Source organism: Hemitrygon akajei, chromosome 4 (assembly GCF_048418815.1).
Source record: "Hemitrygon akajei chromosome 4, sHemAka1.3, whole genome shotgun sequence".
In the NCBI taxonomy this organism is placed as follows: Eukaryota; Metazoa; Chordata; class Chondrichthyes; order Myliobatiformes; family Dasyatidae; genus Hemitrygon; species Hemitrygon akajei.
In genome coordinates this window covers 177,017,402-177,032,808 of record NC_133127.1, presented here as the reverse complement: position 1 = coordinate 177,032,808, position 15,407 = coordinate 177,017,402, and the positions used below count along the sequence as shown (strand labels likewise).

The window sequence follows — 15,407 nt, the reverse complement described above, 5'->3', positions numbered from 1 at the left end:
CTGACTTGCTGAGTTCCTCCAGCATTTTGTGTGTGTTACCCTGGCTTTCCAGCATCTGCAGAATCTCCTGTGCTTATGAAATCTAACACCCTCTATTTTGAATGAACTCACTGAGCCTTGCAAGGTCGAGAATTCCTAAAATTCACTGTCCTCTCAGAGTAAAAATTACTCCACCTTTCAAACCTAAAATGTCCTAACCCTTAATCCAACACTGCGATCTCTAGTCGTAGATTTCTCAGCCAATGGAAATATCATTGAAACATCCAACCTGCTGTGCTTCAATGAGATCTCATAACGTTCTTCTAAACTGTAGGGAACACCATCCCCGTCAAATCAATCACTCCTCAAACTGCGAATTCGCCAAGCCTGGAACCACTCTGGTATTTCTCCACTGCTCTCAATCTAAGGCAAAAATGCTTTTCCTTGAGTAAGGAAATCAAAACTATATGCAGCACTCTGGATATGGTCTCAGCAAGGTCCTGTGCAACAAGACTTGCCTGAACAATGGAATGGGATTCTTTAGATGCACGGTATGCGGCTCGTTGTCTCAACAAAAAGAGTAAAAATCAGTCCTCTCCTTGCTTTTGTAGCAGAGCTGGAACATATGTCCAGTCTCCTCACTGACAAGAATACAGCGACTTCGATAATGACTTAGAGAATAACACACACGAAGTGCTGGAGGAACTCAGCAGGCCAGGCAGCATCTATGGAGAAAAGTACAGTGGACATTTCGGGCTGAGACCCTTTGGCAGAACTAGAAAAAAAGATGAGGAGTCAATGTGTGAAAATGGGGTGAGGGGAGGGAGAAACACTAGGTGAAACCGGGAGGAGGGAGGGGTGAAGTAAAAAGGGGTGAAGTTGATTGGTGCAAGAGATACAGGGTTGGAGAAGGGGGAATCTGATAGGAGAGGATAGAAAGCCGTGGGAGAAAGAAAAGGGGGGAGGAGCACCAGAGGGAGGTGATGGGCAGGCAAGGAGATAAGGTGAGAGAGGGACTGGGAATGGGGAATGGTGAAGGAGAGTGGGGAGCAATTACTGGAAGTTCAAGAAGCTTACGTTTATGCCTTCAGATTGGAGGCTACCCAGACAGAACATAAGGTATTGCTCCTCCAACCTGAGTGTGGCCTCATCGCGAAGGTAGAAGAGACCATGGACTGACTTGTCAGAATGTGAATGCAAAGTGGAATTAAAATGGGTGGTCACTGGGAGATCGCACTTTTTCTGTAGGTGCTCACTGAACCGGTCTCCCAATCTGCATCGGGTCTCACCGATATACATAGGCCACACTGGGAGCACCAGATACAGTATATGACCCCAACAGCCTCACAGGTGAAGTGTTGTCTCACCTGGGAGGACCGTTTGGGGCCCTGAATTGTAAGTGAGGGAGGAGGTGTAGGGGCAGGTGTAGTACTTGTTCTACTTGCAAGAATAAGTGCCAGGTGGGAGATCATTGGGAAGAGATGAATGGACAAGGAAGTCGTGTAGGGAGTGATTCCTGCAAAAAGCAGAAAGTGGGAGGGGAGGGAAAGATCTGCTTGGTGATGGGATCCTACTGGAGATGGCGGAAGTTACAGACAATTATGTGCTGGATACAGAAGCTGGCAGGGTGACGGGAGGATGGGATGAGGACAGACATGCACGAAATAGAAGTGATGTGGTTGAGGACAGCATTGCTGGTGGAGGAAGGGAAGCCCCTTTCTTTGAAGAAGGAAGATAACGCCTTCATTCTGGAATGAAAAGCTTCATCCTGAGAGCAGATACGGTGGAGGCGGAGGGAATTAAGAGAAGGGGATGATGTTTTTACAAGTAACAGGGTGGGAAGAGGTATAGTCCAGGTAGATGTGAGAGTCAGTGGGTTTATAATAGACATCAGTAGATAAGCTGTCTCCAGAGATCGAGATGCCCGACCTGCTGAGTTCCTCCAGCATCTTGCTGTATTGCTTGGATTTCCAGCATCAGCAGACTTTCTTTTGTTCACATTCACCACTTCCGTAGGCAGCTTGTTCCACATTCCCACCACCCTCTGAGTGAAGAAGATTCCCCCTCATGTTCCTCTTCAACATTTCATTTCACGTTATACCTTTAAACCATGAACCTCTAGTTCTAGTCTTCACTGGATGTGTCCTCTGCATTCTTTTTCATTCAAAAAAGTATCCGTTTAGTTTCGGACATGGCATAGATATTTCACAGTATGATACAGCGAGGCACTATGTTAAAGCAGACAGGTGACAACAGATAGTGTTGGGCCACCGGCTCACTCGTCTAATTCTAAATTTAACTCTTTACTTTGGAGAACACATCAACACCTAAATGCCATGGTAATTCACCATATCAATAACTCTCTTTTAAGATTCTTGGGCTTACAAGAGAAATTACTATCCTTCAATTGCTTACTTACACCACTGGCAGTTAGGGCAGTAATGAAGGTCCATCTCTGGACCTGACCTCTGGTGTTCAGGGCTTCTGTCATCATGTCGGTAGCTTCCTCTCAGTTCGCACTACTGTCAGTCATGTAAGTCCCGTGTGGAGTCTTGAGAATACCATCGCACTCAGGTGCAGAAGGATTCTTCATTGCTGTTTCCATAGCAGTTTTGTTTGACCAGTCAGGGTTGTCAGCCCTGAGCTGAACCCCCAACCTGGAGGGACCAGTGGGCTACTCTTAGTCTGGCCTCTACCCTTTGACCTGTTTGGCATGAGTGACCCTACCAAGAGCCAAAGCAAAAAGCCCTGACTCCAGCCAACATAGCTCTCTGAGTCATTGAAGCACACAAGCCTCCAAACCCAACGGCAAGGTTGTGGTCCTCTTAGAGGATCCCTCATTTAACCATGACGAATTATTTATCGCTGCATCCATTTCTTGTTTACACCAAATGTTCCTGTTAGCCTTCCTTGTTTCCTTGTCAACATTTTACTGCTATTGTTCCAATTTGACCATGTAAACATCCCACATAGTGCATTTTTATAAGATGGATCCTGGACCTCACAATCGTCCTTCTTTCGATTTTGCATCTTATTGTTAACCTGTAATAAAGCTGTTAAGCTTTATTCTGCGCTCTACTATTGCTTTACCTTGTTCAACCTCAATGCACCGTTATAATGAATTGATCTGCAGGAAGGGTAGGGAAGTCAAGGTTTTCACTATTTCTCAGTACATATGACAATAATAAAACAATTCTAAATCCTTGGCTTTCAATCCTATGTGACTCACAATGCAGAAAGTACTTCGCCTTAGAGAACGGTATTGATTCACAGTTTTTTAAACATTAGTTCAGTTTATATGGTATTAATGTTATTGTAGTCTAATTTAAAAAATCCTTCTCATGATCTTTCTGCCTATTATCAGTCTCCTGCTCTGTGCCCAAATTCGATATTGCCTGTAGCTGCCTCAGGGCAGGACTTAATTGGTGCTGTGCCTTCTCCTCTACATTGCTACATTGCCTCTCCTATCTGAGGTCAACCCTAACTTCTCAGGAGATGAAGGGTCATGATTAAGGGTCTCAGCCCAAAACGTCAACTTGTTAATCCTTTCAATTAATGTAGCCTGACCTGTTGAGTTCCTCCAGCATTTTGTGTGTGTTACTCTGGATTTTCAGCAGCCGCCGAATCTCCAGTGCTTATGCTCAGGAGATCCTCCAGCATTCCTCCACACCCCTGTCCAGGCTCCATTCCTCCCACTCTCCACCTCATTCTTCCCTGGAGCTCCATCATATCACGCTCCAGCCAATTGTACAAAACAGATTCCAATAGAGTAGGTGATCTTACCAGGGCCAAACAAGAAAACAAGCTGACTCATAAACACAAGGGATTCTGGAGACGATGGAATTCTTGAGCAACACACACAAAGTGCTGGAGGAACTCAGCGGGTCAGGCAGCATCTATGGAGGGAAATGAACAGTCAATGTTTCAGGTCAACATCCTTCATCAGCTATCACCCTCCCGATGAAGGGTGTCGACCTGAAACATTGACTGTTCATTTCCCTCCATAGATGCTGCCTGACCCGCTGAGTTCCTCCAGCACTTTGTGTGTGTTGAATAAATTGACTGCCTGAAGTAATTTTGGCAGACAATTAATGGCAGGGCAATACTGATAACCACAGGACAGTAAACATTAAACACCATTGTTACGACGCTGAAAAGATTCAAGCCTAACACAATGAACGTACTTGTTCTTTGGTCTGGACTCTTCACAGTTATTATACCAGTCCAGCATTATGCACTCTGCATGAAGTTTTTCCACCTTCTCCAAATCTTCCTTTCCCTTCTCAATCTCCTTCTTCAATAGGCAGATATCTTCACTCTGAAGAATTCAAATAAATATATTTACTTTACCAAGCACTGTTGCTGGCTAAAACAAAATTCAAATTCATCAGAAAGTGAAGAACAGCACTAAATTCACAGACTTAAAGATTCAAAGTACATTTATTATCCAAGTGTGCATACAAAACACAACTCTGAGATTCATCTTCTCACATGCAGCCATGAAACAAAAAAACACTGTGGAACCTGTTCAAGGAGGCATCGAACACCCAACACATTAAAAAAGAACAAATTGCTCCAACAGCAAAAACAGAGCGAACTGGAGAAGTTTTTTCCCTACTGCGGTCACTTTGCTGAACAGTTAACTGCCGGTTAACTGTCGGCTAACTATTACTTGGATTGCACTACCTGTATGTATAATCTATATTTTCATTTATATTTATCATTATTATTGTTATGAGCAGAGAGACAACATCTGCCAGAAGTAAATTCCTTGTATGTGCATAGGTACTTGGCGATTAAAGTCTGATTCTGATTCTGAACAACACGCAGTATATCAAACATCAAACCAGACGACCAGGAGTATTCAGTTTAGTTCAGTTCAGTGCCATGCTGCTAGCCCACTTTGAATTCAAAGTTCAAAGTAGACTTATTACCTACGTAAGTACTATATGTCACCAAGTACTACCCTGAGATTCATTTTCTTGCAGGCGTTCACAATAGAAAAATAAATACAATAGAACTGATGAAAAACTACACATAAAAACTGGCAAGGAACTAATGTGCAAAAGAAGACAAACTGCAAATGCAAAAAGAACAAATAATAAATAAATGTTAACCATAGGCCACCCCTAATTAACGGGGGAAACAAGTTCTGTCATTCATAGGGACAAATATATGTCACACTTTTGAGTTTAATATTATGAATGCTTGTTCAGCATTATCCATTAGTTAGGTGATTCGTAATTTTGTCATTAGCTGAAATTAAATAAATAACTCCTTAAACAGCAATCCTAGGAAATATATCAAAAGATTTAATCCATATACAGTTTGAGTATCCCTTATCCAAAATCCCAAAATCCAAAAAACTTGGAAATCCAGAATTTTTTTGAGCTCTGGCATGACGTCACAAATGGAAAATTCCGCAAGGCGATGGGAAGCTTCCCAGGCAATGCGGAGGTGTCTGCACATCACAGACAGCTCTGAAAAGTGACCTCATATATGTAATGAACATAAGTTAATGAAAAATAAAAAAACACTGCATGAAGCAGAAAACGAAGATCTCGATCGTTTATTGAAAGAATGGATTCATCAATGTCGGGGTAAACATATGCCTCTTAACAATATGCTGATCAAGAAACATGCAAAGATCTATTACCACAACAAACTGAAAATCAAAAGTAATTGTGAACCAGCAAGCTGGTTGCAGAAATTTAAGAAAAGGCACAGCATTAAGATTTTTTTAATTTAAAAAATTTTAAAGGTAGAGTCTCCATCTGCTGAAGATGAAGCAACAGAGAAATTCATTGATGAGTTTGCAACGATCATCACTAATGAAAATCTAACACCAGAACAAGCCTACAATGCTGATTGTTTTTATACCTTACATAAAATCTAAAACAAATCGCAGCATCGTAGGTGAAGACTGAAAACCTGCTTGTTGTTGTTCAACAGCTGATACAGGTGTTCTCCTGATGCTGTTGTGCTGCTTTTGTTACCCTGCACGCATTGTATTCTCATTATATTGATGGTATGTAATAACTTTTACTGTTAACTATATATGTGTGATGATCAAGTATACCGGTAGCACATAAACTCACATTCAGATATTATCCCAAGCTTTCTCATTATATATTCCAAAATCTGAAAAAATCCGAAATCCAGAACACTTCCACCCCAGGCATTTCGGATAAAGGGTACTCAACCTGTAAATAGTGTTTTGACGTCTCTTCTGCAGATATTTCTTCAAATAAAACAATCGTCATTCTAAAAAAATAGGTACTTCATATACCAAGGGCTGCATATTTAAATTCAAGCCTTTTTTTAAATACAGACATGCAAATGAATTAGTAACACAATTCACTGTCCCCCATTAACAGCTTGAATTCACACTGGCCTTAAGAAAAGAACTGTAAAACAGAACTATCGTAACGACAATGACAATGAAAAATCTCAATAGGACCTCTGTGGATCTTGTGCCTGCAGTGATTATATTGCTGGATAAGTAAACCATGGACATGGACTGCTAATCTTCTTGACATATGGTCATATTCTGTTGAGATTCTAAATGAAAAATTATTTTTAAAAGCTTGTAAAACAGTGAGCGTGAAACTATCAGTCAAAATGCTGCCACCTTCATAAAAATTCCTTGTGGAAGAAACAACCTCTCCTCACCTGGTTCAGCTTACACATGTCAATCTAAACTGTCCTTAAATGGCTCAGAAAGCTACTCAACTCAAGTACAATTAAGGATAAAGATTAAATGTTCACCTTCATAATGATGCCCACATGCGATGGAAGAATATAAGATCAAAGACTGGAGACTGCTTACCACGGCCTGCACAAAGAATCTCCTTGTTATATATCTGTGTTGCTGTACAAAAGGAAGCCTAAATTGCCTTCATTTCTGTTACATTTGCCAACCTTTGCGATGACGGTCAATAATAATCCAAGAACTGAATAAGGAAACATCTTTGCTTTACACAGTTTTACTGGAATGAATCAAGAGGAGTTATTTAGAATCATAGAGTCCTAGAAGACAACATCATAGAAATGGGCCTTTTGGTCCATCTAGTCCGTGTTAACTTGTTATTCTCCTATTCCCATTGACCTGCACCGGGGACCGCAGCCCTCCCCTCCATGTACTTATCCAAACATCTCTCATTTGTTGCAATTGAATCCTCATCCATCACTTCTGATGACAGCTTGTTCCACATTCTCGTCACCTTCTGAGTGAAGAAGTTGCCCCTCAGATACCCCTTAAGTATTTCACCTTTCTCGCTTAGCCTATGACCTCTTGTTCTGGTCTCACCCGGCCTCAGTTGAAAAAGCCTACAGGCATTAACCCTATGTATACCCTTTATAATTTTGTATACCACTTTCAAATCTCCCCTCACTCTCCTATGCTCCAGGGAATAAATTCCATACTTATTCAACCTTTCCCTATAATTCAGGTCGTGGCAACATCCTTGTAAACTTTCTCTGTGTTTTTTCAACTTTATTGATATCTTTTCTTTAGCTAGGTAACCACAACTGCACACAATACTCCAAATCTCCAAGTAAGCAATTTCAATAGATTTAACGTACATTGTATGAAACCAGGCAATAAACACTCATATACACACTAAGTCATGATGAAGGGTCTCGGCCTGAAGTGTCGACTGTTTGCTCTTTTCCACAGATGCTGCCTGACTTGCTGAGTTCCTCCAGCATTTGTGTGTGTTGCTCTGGATTTCCAGCATCTGCAGATTTTCTCATGTTTGTAATGAAACCCAATAACAAAGTAATACGAATTGTCGAAAACAATCCACACTTTCTCAGCATTTGTGGTAAACGGATGGAGAGTCTCTCAAGTGTAATTCCTACTTAGCAGGCTTTAGTCAGGGAGGCCAGATCACGTAGGCAACCTTGCTTTGACTCACACTGGCAGAGCACCAAAGCGAAATATTGCAGGCACAGATATCTGAAATAGAACTATAATGATGCAAGCACTTGGCAGGTCAACGGAATACAAAACGTGTTTCCCTCCACACTCCTTACACCTTTCTGCAAGTTGAAGGACACCTTGCAGGGTCGGCAAGTCTGAGGACAGAGATCAGAGGTCAGCGGGTCCAGGGCCAATATCTGGAGACCCGAAGGTGGCCTCTCCTTGGCTTGGAGGCCTAAGGTGGACAGGTCCGGAGGTTGGGATATTCTGACCTGATAGAAGGGTGGGGTGGGGTGGGGGGGGGGGGGGGGGAGAGAGGTTTATTTTGCTGTTGTTGTGTCTATCTTGTTGTATGTTGGCTGTAAATTGTTTTGCTGAACATTGTGCATATGCTATGATAGTGCTGGGATGTGTGGTGACACTTGTGGGCTGCCTCATGCACAAGCAACACACTTCACTGCACGTGGGCCTAATAAATCTAATCTTGAACTTGCATCTCTTTTTAGATGTTTGCAGTTCAGGGGAAGGGGCTTCGGCTTGTAATATTGACTGTATCGTCTCCTTGGTAACTCTGCCTGACCTGCTGAGCACTTCCAATGTCCAGTGCTCCTGAAGTGGCCTCCTCTACATTGGTGAGACCCGTCATAAATACGGGAACTGCTTCGTTAAGCACCTCCTCTCCACCCGCCAAAAGGGGAGCTTCCTGGTGGCCAAACATTTTAATTCCCATTCCCGTTCTGACATGTCAATCCATGGCCTCCACTTGTGCCACAATGAGGCCATCCTCAGGGTGGATAAGTAACACTTTCTATTCTGTCTGGGTTGCCTCCAACCTGATGGTATGAATATTGATTTCTCCTTCCAGTTAAAAAAATTCCATCACCTTCCCCTCTTCTTCTATTCCCCACTTTGGCTGCTTACCTCTTCTCACCTGCCTATCACCTCCTCCGGGGTCCCCTCCTTCCCCTTATCCTACGGTCCTTTCTCCTCTTCTATCAGATTCCTTCCTCTCCAGCCCTTTATCTTTCCTGCCTACCTGGCTTAACCTATCACCTTTTAGCTATCCTCCTTCCCCTCCCCCCAGTTTATTCTGTCATCTTCCCCCTTTCTTTCCAGTCCTGAAAGTGAGTCTTGGCTCGAAACGTCGACTGTTTATTCATTTCTATAGATGCTGCCGGACCTGCTGAGTTCCTCTGGAATTTTGTATGTGTTGCTATGGATTTCCAGCGTCATATGGTGTGCATATTTCTGGGTGACAATGTCAGCTGTTGGCTGTATTTGGCCTTTTTTTTAGTGTAAAATGATCCCAGCACTGTTTCTCTGGTGCCCCGCTCGCTCAAATGACACAATGGCTGTACAGAGCAGACTCGATGGGCCATATGGCCTAATTCTGCTCCTATGTCTTATGGTCTATGGCTCACAACCCCAGAATTCATCTGCCTGCCAAGTTCAAACATGATGCTCCGAATCACCATTTGCACTGATCACTCACAACAGGAACAGTGTTTATTAACTGAGAAGGCTCAAACTGAACATTACTGACAGAGCTAGACAGGTCCATCCTCCTACTTGCAAGCTAGTGTTCCTCCCCTTCCCCCCCCCCCCCCCATCTTATTCTGGCATCTGCCCCTTTCATTCTGAGAGAAACATCGTCTGCTTATTCTCCTCCATAGATGCTGCCTGACTTGCTGAGTTCCTCTGGCATATTGTGCGTGCGTGTGCGTGTGCGCCCGTCTATCTGTCTGTCTATTGCTCTATCCTGCCACTGTACAGAAAAAATGTTTTACAGCTCAAGCTATCGTTGTGGACCAACCCAAACCAGAATGCTAGTTACCACTCCCTGGCTAATTTCAAAAACTCCTCCCTACCGCACCCCCCCCCCCCACAACTCCAACAGCCCAACAATGTCAATCAACCAGAAATTCCAGAAGAACCCTTGCAGAAAGAGAAGTAGTCAACATTCACAATATCAGCAATCAGTAACGCAACCAGAACATGGTCAAAACTTGTTCCATCTTTCCTCACGGCTCTGAATTTGAAGTGGAGTGGGGCGGGAGGTGTCACACCATAACAAAGCATCCACTCTGTCAGCTTCTGGGAAGAGTTAGCAAGGGGTGTGTGAATACTTCAGCGATGGGAAATGGAAGAGTTCTCTCGGAGAAGCAGGGCACTGAGTGATGTTATAAATAAGAACCTGCTTCCTGAGGTCAGAACTGTAAGGAAGTGTGCTACGAACACAAGAAACCACCTAAACCAAAGAAACATCCTTGCTCATGCTTCTTGGAAGCGTTTGAACTACTGTGGCAGGCAGTAGTGGGAAATGGAGCAGTAGGCCAGCTGATGGAGTGAAAGAGGAGAAGGTAGAGCTGAAGTCTTGTAGGTCTAGTAGATAAAGCAGGCATGGCCAGTATAACGAACACGGCAGCAATGAAGATGTGAACTGCATTTATTTTAATGTAAGGTGTATAATGGGTAAGGCAGATGAGCACAGAGCCTGGATTAGTACGGGGAGGTACAGTGTTGTGGCATTTACAGAAACTTGATTGAGAGAAGGGAAAACCTGGCAGTTCAATACTCCAAAATACAGATTTGACAGAGGAAAAGGAAGTGGGCATGCATTAATAATTTGGGGAGAATGTCACCACTGCATCCTGGGGGGCTCATCCTGTGAGGCAATATCGGAATTAGGGAGAATGTCAAAGCTGCACATGCTGTGAGGGAATATTGGGACAGGTCAAGATGGCACCAGCGTACAATGCTTCCTCGGTCAACAACTTCCATATAGCCCATGAAAATAGCCTTTTTTTTTTACTTGTTTTAAGTCTGCTTTTCACCTTAGTGTATTTCTGGTACCGTTAGAGCCTGTGATGTAGAGTTAGGAGATTGACTGAGTGATCCAGCACTCTGCTGTCTCCGAGAAGATTCCAGGAAGCGAGCGCATACTAGAACGGCCTTGACATGCAGAAACTTCGAGACAGGACACGAGCCAAAGTTCGACCCCATTTCACCGATTAAAGCTTCCGTTAATCGCCAATTAAAGTGTTGAGGAAGACTGAGACATCGAGGCGAATGCGGAAGCCGAGCATGAGTTCAGCACTGACTGGCTTCCCTTTGATCACTGCCGAGAAGGAGCGTGTGAGCGGCCTATCACTGTGTGGCTTGCTACGGCAGGCAGGTAGGCGTCTCTCTCCTTCGATGAACGCTGGTGATATCGAAGGATAGTATCGTGGTTCTGCGTTTATGGACTGTGGATTTTTCAGACTATGATTTCTATATTCTGTATTTTTAATTGCCTGTCACTTTTCTGCTTTGTTGTGCAAGGGGAGGGTGTTTGGGGATTGAAGTTCTGTTAGTGTTGTTAGTTTTTTTTTATGCAGGGGAAGGATCGATGTTCCTGTTCTGTTTTTTACTGGGGAGTGGGGTGGGGGGTGGGGGGTTTGATGATCAGGATGCCATTCCTTTTTGTGCGGGGGGGGGGTTGGGTTTGATGTTTCTCTCTGAACAACTTTCATGTCCTTTCTTTGTTTCGTGGCTATCTGGAGAAGACAAATTTCAGAGTTGTGTGTGGATACATGCTTTGATAATAAATAAACACTTGAACCTTTGGTAGGGAACGAGGAAGATGCAATAACTAATATGAAGTTATACTGTAGGCCTACCAATAGCAAACAGGAGCCAAAAGAACAGATATGCAGGTAGATCATGAAAAGTTGTAAAAATAACTATAGTTATTGTAGTGACTGATTTTAACTTCCCCCAGTTCACATATTTAAGGGATTCCCGTAGTTCACATATTTAACTGAGTATTTTTTTGAGGAGTTCACAAAGATGATTAATGAGGATAAGCAATAGATATTGTCTTCATGGCCTTCAGTAAATCATTTAACAAGGTCACTCATAGTCAGCTGACCCAGAAGATTAAGTCACATGAGATCCATAATGAGCAGGTAATTTGTTTTCAAAATTAGTTAGGTCATAAGTAATGATAAATCAGTGATTTTCTGACTAGTGGAGTGTTACCAATGGTGTTCCACAAGGATCAGCACTGGAACCTCTGTTGTTTGTAATATATATTCATGATTTGAATGAAAATTTAGGTAGTCTGATTAGGATGACATGAAAATAGGTGGCTTTCTGGATAGTGAGGAAGGTTGTGAAAGGATGCAACAGGTAACATGGATTGTTAAAAATCTGGGCAGAGAAATGGTAGATGGAGTTTAATCTGTACGGGTGTGAGGTGCTACATTTTAGTAAGTCAAATGCAAGAGGCAAATATACAGTAAACAGCAGCACTATTAAGAGCATTAATGTACAGAGGGATATTGGGGTCCTGGTCCATGAAAGTAACATCACAAGTATAAGGCATAGGACATACATATATAATTAGTCAGCGCACTAGGTATAAACATTGGCAAGTCATGTTACAGGTCTATAAAAATTTGATTAGGCCACATTTGGGGTATTGTACGCAGTGGGGATTACCATACAAAAAGAATATGAAAGCTTTGCTGAAGAGGTTCACTAGGATGCCGTCTGGATTGGAACGTAAGACCCATAAGGAGAGATTGGGCAAACTTTAATTGTTTTTTTTTCTCTGGAGCAGTGAAGATGAAAGACAACCCAATAGAAGTACGTTAAATTATAAGAGGCATAGATAGAGTAGAGAACAGAGTTTTTTCCACCCAGGTTAAAAATGTCAAATACTAGAGGGCATAGGTTACTAAATACTAAAGGTAACGGGGAGGGAGGGGAGATTAAAAGAGATTTACAAGACAAGTTTATTTTGAAGAGAGGGGTAGGTGCACACAATGTGCTGCCAGGGAGGTGGTAGTAGCAAATATAACAATATTTAAGAAAGTTTAGGGATGTACAGGAACAGGAAGAAAATAGAGTGATACCGACCACTCACACCATCAGGTTCAGGAATAAATATTACCCTACCACATCAGGCTTCTGAATTGGCATGGATAACTGCAACTCTGAATTGATTCCACGACCTACAGACTCACTGTCAAGGACTCTACAACTCATGTTTCCAGTATTGGTTTTTTCTTTGCACAATTTGTCTTCTTTTGCACATTAGTTGTTTTTCTGTCTTTTGCTTATCTATAGGTTTTCATAAGTTCTATTGTATTTCTTTATTTTCCTGTGGGTGCCTGCAAGAAGAGGAATGTCAGTGTAGTGTACGGTGACATACACGTATTATGATAATAAATTTATTTTGACTTTGACTCGCAGGTGAATGGGATTAGTTTAATTTGGCATCATGTTCAGTACAGACAAGATGGGCCAAAGGATCTCTTCCTGTGCTTGTTTATCCATGTTACTATGTTTTTTTTAAATGTCCACTGTTCCTGAAACACTTTTACATTACTCTGCAGAGTCCACTTGCACTGGTTTGGAACTGTTGCTAATAAATTTTACTTCGGTAGAAATTTGCAGGAGCTTCGGGGAGATTGCTGAAAAGAGGCTGCTGCAAAATAAACCAGCGTTTAGAAGTAAGACACAAAAAAGAATCTTAATTATCCAAGTTTACTGTAACCACACACCTGTGTCCCAAAGTATGCAAGCAAGTTTTATAGTTCTGCTGCATTACGTCTCCAAACTTCATTAAGAGGGAAAAGATTTGAGCATTATTTCTGATACAAGATAACCGAAAAGTGGATAAGAGCCATGTGGAAGATTTACTACAAACAAGAGAAAATCTGCAGATGCTGGAAATCAGGAGATCAAGTGCTCCAGAAAAAACGCAGCATCTCCCCGGCCTGCTGAGTTCCTCCAGCATTTTGTGTGTGTTGCTTTTAATTCATTCATTTCAGTTGCTTGAAATGCTTCCAAACCAGTTTGGAATGGAGCAAGCTTGGAAACCATAAATAATTTCACATTTTTTCTTAGATACGATTTTCAAAATTCATCAGCATTTTCACCATTCCAGTACAGCCTAATATGAATAATATCACATTACTTTTTCAACATATAGGTCGTGAGCATTCCTGATAAGGCCAGTATTTATTGTTCAAGCCCTAAATGCCCGTGAACTGAGTGACTAGTCCTTCTCAAATGACAAGTAAGAGTCAACCAAATAACAGTGAGCCTGGAGTCATATGTAGCTCAGACCAGTTAAGGGAGGACATACCCTTCCATGAACTAGACAGTTTGCTTAGCACTTGCATAACACTTCACGGTGCCAACGATCGGGGCTCAACTCTCGTGGCTGTTTGTAAGGAGTTTGTCCATTATCCCACACGGGCTTCCTCCGGGTGTTCCGATTCCCTCTACATTCCAAAGGCATACGGGTCGGTAAAGGTTAGTTAGTTGTGGGCATGCTCAGTGGGCACTGGAAGCGTGGCAACACTGTGGCTGCCCTCAGCACAATCCTCGGACTTAACTGGTCGTTGATGCAAATGATGCACTTCACCGTATGTTTCAATGTATAAGTGATTCAATGTATATACTGAGGTTGAGCCTGTGTGTCTGCTCTGCTTGCTCCAGGCTTCATGTCTATGGACTCACTTTCATTCCAAATGCTGTTTGCTTCCTCTTATTGTTTGTACAGTTAATTTTATCTCTCTCTCTCTCTCTCTCTCTCTCTCTCTCTCTCTCTCTCTCTCTCTCTCTCTCTCTCTCTCACACACACACACACACACACATACACACACTCTCTCTCCCTCTCTCCCTCCCCCCATGTTGGTTGTTTGTTGGGTTTATTTTAATAGGTTCTTTTGGGTTTCTTGTTTTGTGGCTGCCAGTAAGGAGATGAATCTCAAGGGTGTATAATGTATACACACTTTGATAATAAATGTATTTGAACTTTGAATGAATAAAGCTAATCTTTCTTTCTTGCTTTTCTATAATTCAATGGTTTTATGGTCACTGTTGCTGATTTCATATTTATTTAACAATTGTTCCTGATCTGCGTTGATGGGATTTGAACTCCTATCCCCATTTTAGTAGCTCAGCAGTCTGAATGGTGGTCCAATAGCTTAACCACTGTGCCTGAATGCTCCCTATGACTCAGACCCGACTATATCCAATTACTTTCCAGTGAAACACCATGGGAAACTCACCAGTATTAAGTGCACAGTTCAGTTAAGAGTTCAGTTGTAACAGAGTATGTTGTTGTACTGGAGTGGCTTTTAAATATTCCTTTCCTTTTCCAAGAAGTGAAATTCCTTACCATAAATGGTGGGGGATTATTGGCCTCCCTCATATCACAGTTGTAGGAGTGGAACCGTCCACCAGTCTTCTCCGAAAGTTCGTATAGAAATCTGTTGGCTTCAGCATCATCACAGTTAAACGCAATGGAGTGAATAGGGACAGGCTGGGCCAGCTGCACCTGAGCAAAAATGGTTTTTGGAGGCTATTTTGGACAATTAAAAAATCATAATTAGCTTTAAATTAGAAGTAATATATTCCTTCCTAATTAAGAGAGACCTCAAATCAAACCAGATTAATGTTTTTAGTAAGCCTTTCTCCATTTTTCAGCAGCAGTGTTAGACAGCAG

The 15,407-nt window shown here is 42.3% G+C and overlaps 1 protein-coding gene across 1 annotated transcript in view; it reads right to left on the bottom strand.

Annotated features, from left to right (window-relative positions):
• The window catches only part of LOC140726039 (von Willebrand factor A domain-containing protein 3B-like), a 185,189-nt gene that overhangs the window by 84,144 nt on the left and 85,638 nt on the right, over nt 1–15,407 (bottom strand). The window contains exons 14-15 of the mRNA XM_073041933.1: nt 15,081–15,263; nt 4,164–4,297 (exon numbers count right to left, since the gene is read on the bottom strand). Of these exons, the coding sequence (XP_072898034.1) occupies nt 4,164–4,297; nt 15,081–15,263 (317 nt within the window). The remainder of the gene's footprint in view (nt 1–4,163; nt 4,298–15,080; nt 15,264–15,407) is intronic.